Source organism: Sinocyclocheilus rhinocerous, unplaced genomic scaffold (genome assembly GCF_001515625.1).
Source record: "Sinocyclocheilus rhinocerous isolate Xijiao unplaced genomic scaffold, SAMN03320098_v1.1 scaffold464, whole genome shotgun sequence".
Lineage (NCBI taxonomy): Eukaryota > Metazoa > Chordata > Actinopteri > Cypriniformes > Cyprinidae > Sinocyclocheilus > Sinocyclocheilus rhinocerous.
This window is the reverse complement of record NW_015627918.1, coordinates 695,476-706,639: the sequence shown is the minus strand read 5'-3', so window position 1 is coordinate 706,639 and position 11,164 is coordinate 695,476. Positions and strand designations below refer to the sequence as shown.

Sequence of the window (11,164 nt, the reverse complement as noted above, 5' to 3'; positions counted from 1 at the left end):
CCTCGTTTGAGAGAAAAAGAAGAGAATGATGTGTAGCTCCCGGCACCTATTTATACTATAGTCGCACCGGTAGTGACGTCATGGCTGTCGCCGGCCAACGAGTTGGTGTTTTTTCAATGTATGCTTCAGACACGGGTCACGACGAGGCGTTCCCCATAGCGACCCCTAGAGGACGCAGTTCGAAGTTCCCATGAAAGGGAACAACAAATGATTCGGGAACAACAAACTCTTTGATTGAGTTCAGTTCTGTCTTTGGTTCAACCTACAGAGTCTCAAAGAGCTGAAGTCCTGATGAATGTAAACGCTTTAATGTTTCTTGCGTCAAAAACTCAAACAAAGAGGATTTGTAACATTGAGGCAAATCGTCATTGATTTCAGTCTCCAAAAACTGAGAGTTTGTTGAGGCCAAAACGGGGGAGATTTCAATTCCACACTCTTTCTATGGTTCAAAAGGTTACATCAGTCACATGATGGTTGGATAAAGCCGATGAAAAGACTCCTGGGTAATGTTGTTCATGTCATATTTGCAGCTCCAGGGCTTTATGAAGGTCCTTCGACGTTGATGGTGGTGACCGTAGCCATGAAGCAGCGCTGGAACAGGCGGTCCGGGTCGGGAGGCTGGTTGTCACAGTCTAGTTTTCCCCTTAGGAAATGCTTGCGGAAACCCTGCGGTCCCGACGGGGCGCTTGGTTGACTCGGACCCTCGTGAGGACTGGGCCCAGTTCCTGAGAAACACACAACAGAAAACATTAGACAATTTTATGAAGAGTTTTCTGCTGTTTGCCTGTGCAAAACTCACTGGTAAATACAAATCTACAAGGATGCATTGAAAATACTGAAGGACGTATAACTATAAAAATAGCATTCATGGATGGGGTCAAACAAATCTGTTAATACCTCCTAGTGATGAGGGATTTTCAATTTAAGAACAGTTTTATTTTATTATTATTTATAAACATTACATTATTAATTTTTTTTAGAATTTGCTTTTATTTTACATTTTCAGTTTTTATTTTAATTTTATGTTTTAATAATTAGCTTTGTGCTTTTTGTAATTTTTTAGTTTTAGTAATTTTAGTACTTAATTTTTTTAATTTCAGTTGGTTGCCAAGGCAAAATTTTTTATTTTTGTTTCAGTTTTTTATATTCTATTTTAGTATTTATATAATATTGTGTCAGACTCTGTTCCTTGTTTTGTGTGTGTTTTGCTCCCCATGTGCCTTCCTTGCCCTTATTTGGTCCTTCCGGTTCCTGTCCCCATTTAGTTCTATTAGTTCCAGGTGTTCCTTGTTATTAGTTATCCTCCTCACCTGTCTGCCCCTCGTTATCTGCCCTATTTGAGTTCTAGCCCGTTCTGTTCTCCCTTGTCCGGAATTGTGAATGTCTGTATATGTCAACCTCTCCTGTTACGTGTGTTTTCCTGGTTCCCTTGTGTTGGATGAATAAAGTCTCCTTGTTGATGTACTCCACGTCTCCTCGTTCCTCGCTCTGCGCTCCCTCACAGTAGCGAACGTGACAATTTGTAATAATTTTGATTTAAGTTTTAATAATTAAGGTTTGTGTATTTTATTTATTCGTTTTTGTTTTTTTAATAATTCTATTTAGCTTTTTATTTTAGTTTTAACTAATTTTCAGTTAGTTGCCTAGGCACCATTTTTGTTTTATTTTTTTTATATTTATATTTTAGCTTTATTTCGATTAATGATTGATGGTTTTATGATGTTTACTAGTTTTAGTTAGCAATAACCGCTCAATACAAGCACAGTAGTCCAAGACACTCAAAATAGAATTTAAAAATAAAAAAGCCTTTACTACGTCACGGCTTATAAAGATAAAACACACACATACTGACACATAAAAGCCTTTAATACTGCATGGAGAAATCTCACACTGAGAGCGTTTATGAACTATAGCATAATATGTACTGGGCATTATGATGCATTATCAAGAGCTTTTTGCACAGCTCTCATGGGACATTTCAGAATTTATATTACAAGACGTACAAGGTGAAATTTCCTTTTAATATTTATATGCTCAAATATTGTCATGCATGCTAACAAGACCTCATTTGCAAGGCTTTATCTTTTGTAATAATAAAACCATATAGTGCCTAAACAAGAACATGACTAAATAAAATGAGTTATCCATGCTATTAGATGAGTTATTGAGATATTGACATATTGAATTAACTATCTAAGCACGTTTGATCAATGGCACCCTGAGCTACAGAAGAATGATTTAACATGAAATCTTCAAGACAAAGTGACTCCTCAAGCTCTCACGGATCAGTACATCAATTAAAATCCGTGTCTGTTGAGTGGTGAGAAAGGACAAATGAGATGTCGTTATTTCATGCAAGAGAATAGCTCAATAAATGTCCTCAAAAGTACTCCTGAAATATTAATAACTATAAAAAAATGGGTAAAAACAGCACAGACTCGTATCAAAAATGCACTACTCATTTTATTTTGGCAGTATGCAACAGAGCATACACATTTCCAATGTGATGAATGAACATAAACTGCAATAAATAATATAATGTAAATGTATTATAATATATATATGTACTAATGTACCTTATATATTATGTACTAAATTAACTAAAACTAAAATAAAAATTATAATATATAATATAATATAAAAAGATAGTATGCTATTCATTATACTCCAACTGCCAAGACTTTGACACTGGAATACAAATCAAAATTAAATATGCAAAATAATGATGTCATGTGACAACTGCTTGCACCGTTTTCTTCCTTGGGTGAATCCCTTCTGCTTGTATTATTCTAGTTTGAAAGTCACTTTGCATAAAAGCACCTGCTAAACAGAAGAGATGCAAATGCCGTGCTGTTTTTGCAGTCGAGTAAATCTCTCTGAGGAGAAACAGGCTGTCAAGTATTCTCCTCGTCTCTGTAGTGTTACGTAAAGACTCCTGTTCGAGCACAATTGATCGCTCTGCAGTGCAGACTCTCATAAATGACTGTGAGGAACCGTCTTTGATGTTCACTGTATCTTTAACCTTTTTTTTTTTAGTTTAACAGGTAATCTTGTACAATACATACTTCACTGCCTTGAATCCTTGAGGGTTAGCTTTAGAAAGACCGAAAAAATGCTATGAATGCACACTGTTAAGCAATGAAAGGTTGCTTTGATTTAAGAGACTGCACAAAAAGTGAAAACGATGAGGGAATAAGAATAAAAAGAATAGTTTTAGTAATATTATTTATATCTTACATTTACCAGATTAGTCCCTCAAAACAAATTAAACGTAAAACTCCTCAAAATACTGGATAGATAGATAGATAGATAGATAGATATCATTAGAACTTTCAGGAAACATTTAAAAGTGCAAAATAATAAAATGGAACATTCTCTTTATGTTCTCTGTAATGTTCATATAACATTATTCCAGTAACATTAATAGAATGTTTGTTCAAAGTTGTTTGGTCTTTAATATTGTTTGCAAAAAGCTAGCACAAATGTATATATTTATTTATACATTGTTGGAATTTATTTTTCTGACATTTTTTTTTAACATTTGTAAAATTATAAAATTGAACATTCCATTAATGTTTTCTCTAAAGTTCGCATAACTAAGAAAAATGTTTTTAAACCATTTAAAAAACTGGACGTTTTGAAGGTTCAGAGAACATTCAGAAACAACATTTTCATAACTTAACGGGAACATTAGCAAAACGTTCTATAAATGCATCTGCTTGTTCAGGCCACATACAGTACACAAGTTTTACTCATCCCAAAATGCAACTACATCAGCAATCGCTGAAGAGATTTCAGCCACCTCCTTTTGAAATTGCAGCAGCACTAGATTGGGGATAAATATCACACAAAATATTCTAACAAATACTGAAAATTCAAAACCCATAATGGATCAGAAAAATAATATAGGTGGTGATTTTGTCTTCATGTTACACTCTCAGAAAAAAGGCAGCTGTCACTGGGTTGGTACCAGTTTTTTATTTAATGCATATTGGTACCTTAAAAGGTACATATTAGTATCTAAATGGTGCAATTTAGTACCTTTTGAAAAGGTATCGCTCCAGTGGCAGCTTTTATCTTTTTTCAGAGAGTGTATAGATACAGAAGATAAAAGGAGTAAATTATTGATGAAATGAATGTAATTCTTCAAAATAAACTTGAATTAAATGTGGTGTGTAGATGAGGTGAAGGGTCATTCTCTCAATGGAAACAGACGAAAAACCCATCTATTAACCTTGACACCATATTTCACAGGAATTGCATTAACCGCTTAAATCAGAAACGAGTTTTTGTGGAAGACAAAAAAGGACAGAGGAGGCAGAGACATGAAAAAATGAAAGAAAAGAAAAACACCCCCTGCAATACCTTTACACATTGATTTCTAGATCTCCTCTTTTCATGCTGAAAACCAAAAAGTGTCATGGATGGGGTCTCTGTAACGTAACAAAAACTGATGTCTAGGGTCTTTTTGCAGAGTTTGAGAAGAAGAAAACACGAGACGCTAAAGGCCACGGGAAGAGTACATTGCAGACAAAATGACATCAATTGTTGTGGGAAAGACAAGGATAAATGGAGGCAGTGAGACCGTCCTCGTCCTCTCATCCTCCAGCTGAATGAAGGATTGTTTTGCGGTGTATGTTTCAAAGTTCATTTGTAATAGGTTGAGGTGTAGGTTTAGGATTTCTAACAGTGTATGTGGTTTCTTGTTGATTTAAGTCAAAATAAAGCCCATAAAGTCACCATAAAGTCTCTGCAATGCAAGTTTGTGGGACTTTTTATTGTCCACTTGGCAAAAACTGTCAGAAAAAAAAAAAGATCACTGACTTTTGCCTTAGCAATCAATGTAAACACTCACTTAAACAGATAAACAAGTTAAATGTATTGATCTCATTGTGATTCGGCACAAGAGAAAAGTCCTTTTGTTTTGCCATCTCTCATTATGACAATATAAACGACTCTTATCTGATCTTAAATGTCAACTTAATTAGGTGATCTGATAAATCTGTATAAATGTCTACACTTTTGGTGTCGTGGTGTGCTGACTTCCTCTCATTTTTCTGCTTCAAGTTATTTTTGTCTGAGCACCCACTTTAAGCAATTTGCCAGTGATGTGCGTGCTTGTTTTGTGTTTGCTTAAGTAAGTGGACCAACTCTTTACAAATCCCAATATTTTACACATTTCGTCTGACTCAGAAAAATAAAACTGAATTCTGATCAATATTTGTCTTATTTCTCTCACATCAGATGAGATGTGTCTCAGTTATTGGTAATCTAAACAGTTGTTGTATGAACAAAAGACACAAAAGGAGACATGCACACTTAGGAACTGCCAGCAGTACATAGAATATAATTGATTTCAAGTAATACAAATTAAAATTTATGTCAGTACAATAGATATTACCATGATGTATGCACTATTTTAAGAAATAATTATTTTTACTGTAAAAAAAATACCACTGAAAACTGAACTGAAATTCTTAATTAATTGTCTCAATGCCATAAAATAAAATAAAATAAAGGGGGGGGGGGGTTGAATGTGATCTGGGATGTTTTTACTGAAAGAAACTTGCACTGACTGATCTTAAAATCTGTGAGTGCCATTGATTTGTCTCAATATGCACATCAGTATTGTTTTTATCTAAGGCACATTTATAAAAGCTACTTAAATGTCCTAATTGAACTATGGCCTAATCCTGGCTTAACCTACGCCCTATCTGTGAAACCAGGCCATTCAGTATGAAGCATTTTATGAACATCTAATGTTTGATTACTGATACATTACAGGCCATTGATGCTAATGTGCTCCATCATGCTACAGTCTGATTTCAGCCTGTTGTCGTGTTGTATAGTATTGGGCTCTCTTAATCTCTCACTCTTATAATTTGTGTAGTTATCATGAGTAGACACTTAATTTTGACAGAGGAGAGAAACATGTTCTCAAGCATGTGTTAATGAGCTAACAGAAGTAATTATGAACATTACCGCTCAACACAAAGAACTGAATGTCATCTGATTGTCTCATTAAACCTCTCCATCTCCGAATCTTTTAATTTTCTCTCTCAAATCTTGACCTTTTGCCAGTTAAGCATTATAATGCATATTTTTATATAGAGACTTGCATAAAGTGCATGGATTCTGAACCCTGTAACTTAGTGTGTGTACAAGATGGGTCACATTTAACCTCAAAATCAAAAGAAAGAAATCTGCATTATGAACATGAAGCCTGGTTTTTGGACCATTAAGATTTATTTGCATTGTGACATTATTTTTAAGACATGACAATGATAATCAGAGGTTGTTGAAAGCACTTAAGCGGCAAGTGGAGAAGTTTTATAAAACCTAATTATCCAGAAATAAAATTGTCATCTATTTAATGATCTGTAATAAACTACATAATTGGGGGGAATCTACTTAACCCTTGTGCTGTGCTGAAAATCCTTTGGTGTTCACGGTTGTTGGGGCAAAATCAAATTGACTCTCATCAGCATAAGAGACAAACTCACTCTTAGTGTCCTTTTAAAAGTTTTATTCTTTGCAAAGAATGTCAGACATCGTGCAGGATACAAGTCGCTGCAGAGTGTGACAAGGAAGGGAGGGCGCTCCTCCACTTTATATCTCTTTTCCAAGTCAAGGTTACAAACTCTTATCAGCTGTATTTTTCCACATATGGTAAGAAAGTCAAAAACACACTACTACATCATACTTCTAAAGTTTGGTTCCCCCTATATTTAGGGCCTAGGTGACCCCCTATGTCATGGGCAGATGCCTTTGGGTCTCCCAGTTGTCCCCCTCTCAGCCCAATATGGCCCTGTGGATTTCTTGTCACCCATACATCTTACGTTGGGCCCCAAACCCATCTCTCACTGTGACTACACAGCAGTTCTAAGAAAACACATGCACTATATAATGTTCCACAAGCATATAAGATCATGCAAAAATCAATAGAAATGAATTTTTCTACTACATGGTCAAAAATGATGGGTGTCTTGTGCTATATTATCACCAAATCTTACATTTACATTTAGTCATTTAGCAGATGCTTTTATTCAAAGCGACTTACAAATGAGGACAAGCGAAGCAATCAAAACCAACAAAAGAGCAATGATATGTAAGTGCTGTGACAAGTCTCGGTTAGTCGAACGCAGTACACGTAGCAATGTATATTTTTAATTATAAATAAAAATATTACAATTAGAACAGAAACAAAATAGAGAACGCTAGTGTTAGAGGGTCACTTTTTTAATAAATAAAAAGTATAGAGAACGCTTGTGTTAGAGGGTCATTCTTTATAATTAATAAAAAGAAAACAAGTAGATAGAAAAAGAATAGAGAACGCTAGTGTTAGAGGGTCAAGTGTAGATGGAAGATAAGTGTTTTTAGCCATTTATTTAAGATGTATAAGGACTCAGCTGCTCAAATTAAGTTTGGCAGGCCATTCCACCATGAGGGAACAGATAAGGTAAAAGTCCCTGAAAGTAATGTTATGCCTCTTTGGGATGGCACTATAATGCACCGTTCACTTGCAGAATGCAAGCTTCTGGAGGGCACATCATTCTGAAGTAGTAAATTTAGGTAATGGGGTGCAGAGCCAGTGGTTGATTTTTAGGCAAACATCAATGCCTTGAATTTTATGCAAGCAGCTATTGGTAGCCAGCACAAATTGATGAACAGAGGTGTGACGTGCTCTTTTCGGCTTGTTAAAGACTAATCTTGCAGCCGCATTCTGGATTAGTTGTAGAGGTTTGATAGAACTGGCTGGAAGGCCTGCCAAGGAAGCACTGCAATAGTCCAGCCTGGACAGAAGAAAAGCTTGAACAAGGAGTTGTGTGTAGCATGTTCCGATAGAAAGGGCCTGATCTTCCTACTGTTGTATAAAACAAATCTGCAGGACCGGGCAGTTTTAGCAATGTGGTCAGTGAAATTTAGCTGATCATAAATCACTACTCCAACGTTCCTGGCTGTCTTTGAAGGAGTAATAGTTGATGCGCCTAGCTGGATGGTGAAACTGTGATGAAGTGATGGGTTTGCTGAAACCACAAGCAGTTCTGTCTTGGCAATGTTGAGTTGAAGGTGATGGTCCTTCATCCAACAAGAAATGTATGTTATACATGCTGAGGTGCAAGCAGCTATCGTCGGACCATCAGGATGGAAAGAGAGGTAAAGTTGAGTGTCATCAGCATAGCAGTGATGGGAAAAGCCATGTTTCTGAATGACAGAACCTAGTGATGCCATGTGGACAGAGAAGAGAAGTGGTCCAAGAACTGAGCCCTGAGGCACCCCAGTAGTTATATGTTGTGACTTGGACACCTCACCCCTCCAAGATGCCTTGAAGGACCTATCTGAGAGGTAAGACTCAAACCACTGGAGTGTTCCTAAAATGCCCTTTGCCAATAGGGTTTACAGAAGGATCTGGTGGTTCAAGTGTTTTTGCAATGAATGGATGAAGGTATATCATTCTGTAGTTCTCTAAAAGTGCTGGGTTAAGTGGGTTTCTTATGTAGTGGGGTTATCTGAGCCTGTATAAATGCTGAGGGAAAGACACCAGTGTGAAGGGATGTGTTAATAAATCAATCTTTTTATCAACTTGTTTTCTTTTCAGTTTTCAGTTTGTATTTTATTTTGGAAATGACTGATTGTGGGCCTCATTGATACCTTGTGTGAGAAAGAGTCTCCAGGTCAAAATGACCGGAACACAACATGGGAGTTAATAGTCATGAATATAAATGTCACAATACAAAAAATAAATAAATAAATAAAACAAAATAACAACAACTAATAATTTGTATGCAAAATATGATAAATTTTTTCATCAGATTTTGGGGTGAAATATAACCTGGACAAGTATAGCATCAGTACATGCTATTGGAAAAAGTAAGTATGTACACAAGTAAGTAAATAAATAAAAATTAAAAAGAGAAAGTATATAAATCATGGACATTACCCAAACTTGCATAATCACAAAAATATTTCATTAGCAATGTTTTGGTTAATCGTTTTTGTCTAGTTTATATTGTACTTTCATCCCACACAATGCCAAATAATTTGGGTGTTCAAGACACTAAGTGTCTTATTGCAAACATTTTTTCCATCTTTATTACTTTTTTAGAAATAACTTTTACTGTAACTTCTGTTCTGATCATACTGTTGTACTTCCTCTGTGTTTTTGTCACATTTTCCAGGGAAAATGTCTAAAGTTTCTTAAAGCAAGATAGACTAGAAAACATTTTTTTCTGAGAAATTTAATTAAAATGAAGTGAATTTTGATTTAACAAGAACAAATATTTGCTTAATTCAAAGGGAAATAAGTTTTCTTTACCCCATTGACAGATGTTTGTTGTTGTTTCAAGCATAAGCTCACTTAATTTGGTTTAGTTTCTCAGAAAACAAGACTTTTTATCTTCATTTTCCATCTCAAGTAAATGTATCTTGATTTAAAGATGTTTAGTTATTTGAATTGGAAAACAAGACAAAAATAAAGAGGAAAATATTCATTTTTTCCCCGTTTATGTAACATTTAATGCCACGACTACTTTATGAATTTAAGACTTTCAGCTCAGATTTAAGACTTTTTAAGGCCTGAATTTGTGGAAGGGCAAATTAAGACCTTTTAAGACCCACAGAAACCCTGGTTTGAAAATGTGATCTCTGTGATAAAGCTATGAATGAAAATAATTTTGCATAAATGAACCACTATTGATGGCAAATAACTTGATGCACAATCATCACAATCTCTGTAGAATCTGCGTTCAACAAACTCGATTACTCTTGCAATGCATCCAAGACAGAAGAATGTAAGTTCATTTTATTTTATTTTTAAGTACAGCCAAAGTGTCAAGAACAAAAACATGAGAAAGAAAGTGACGCAAACCACGCTTTCCATTTTTGGCAGCTTTTTTTCTTGAGTTGTTACCTAGCTACTGCTAGCACTCAGGGTGAAATCTACTGGCTAAAATGAGTTTTCATAGATGCTAACAACTGAAATCTCTAGAATAGCGGATTCTGATTGGTCAGTCGTGGCATTGTGGGGAAAATCGTTTTGCATTATGACATAAAATAATTTCTCAAATTTTTTATGTCTATTTATTTATTTATTTATTTGCAGAGTAGATGCACAAAAATCAAGATAATACACATTATCCTATACATACTCACCCATTTACTCACTTTATTTACATTTATTAAATGTAACAGTCAGCTTAATGTGTCTGGCTGTATTTTTCTCATTTAGGCACCTGAATATAATGGATTCATTCACAATCATTTGGTGGTTTCTTCCCTAAACAAACCATAAGTAGTCTGACAGAACTAATCTAAGGTAATAAGAAGAAGCAATTAATGCATAAAGGAAACAAATCCGTGTATCATTCGATCATTCGTTTTTTGATGTAATATTGAAAGTAGAAAAATAAGAAAAATTTTATTCCAAAAAACGAAAAACGAGAATTCAGCTTAAATTTTTGTTTTTTCGTTCATGGGTGGAAAAATGAATAAACAGCTTGAATATTCGATTTCTACACGTGGGCGGGAATTAAACGCCCCTTTCTGCTGATTGGTCAGCCGAAGATCAAACCGTGCCATCATCAGTTCTTCCGCAGTATCCCGCAGCAGAATAATAGTCCTCCACTGCTGCAGTTGTACGGATTAATAACCCATTTTATCAATTTCATATTTTTCATCAAACAAACAGACTAATGAATAGCTCGACACAACTCATACCGGGGCAGAGTCTAGACAGCTATTCATTAGCCTGTTTGTTTGATGAAAAAATATTAAATGTAGTTGCAATAAATGCGTTAAGAATCCGTACAACTGCAGCAGTGGAGGACTATTATTCTGCTGCGTGAAACTGCAGAAGAACTGATGATGGCACGTTTTAATCTTTTCGGCTGACCAATCAGCAGAAAGGGGCGTTTAATTCCCGCCCACGTGTAGAAATCGAATATTCAAGCTGTTTATTCATTTTTCCACCCATGAACGAAAAACAAAAATTTAAGATGAATTTTCGTTTTTCGTTTTTTTGAAAAAAAAACAAAAAAAAAACAAAAAAGGAGCCGTTTTCTCATTTTTCTACTTTCAATAATAAATCAAAAAACGAATGATCGAATGATACACCGTGTATCATTCGATCATTCGTTTTTTGATTTAATATTGAAAGTAGAAAAAT

At 35.2% G+C, this 11,164-nt stretch overlaps 1 protein-coding gene across 1 annotated transcript in view; it reads right to left on the bottom strand.

The window, feature by feature from the left end:
- Window positions 1–409: 409 nt before the first annotated feature.
- The window catches only part of LOC107737066 (membrane protein FAM159A-like), an 18,086-nt gene continuing 7,331 nt past the window's right edge, over window positions 410–11,164 (bottom strand). Inside the window, exon 3 of the mRNA XM_016548470.1 lies at window positions 410–725. Coding sequence (XP_016403956.1) covers window positions 541–725 — 185 coding nt within the window. The 3' untranslated portion in view covers window positions 410–540. The remainder of the gene's footprint in view (window positions 726–11,164) is intronic.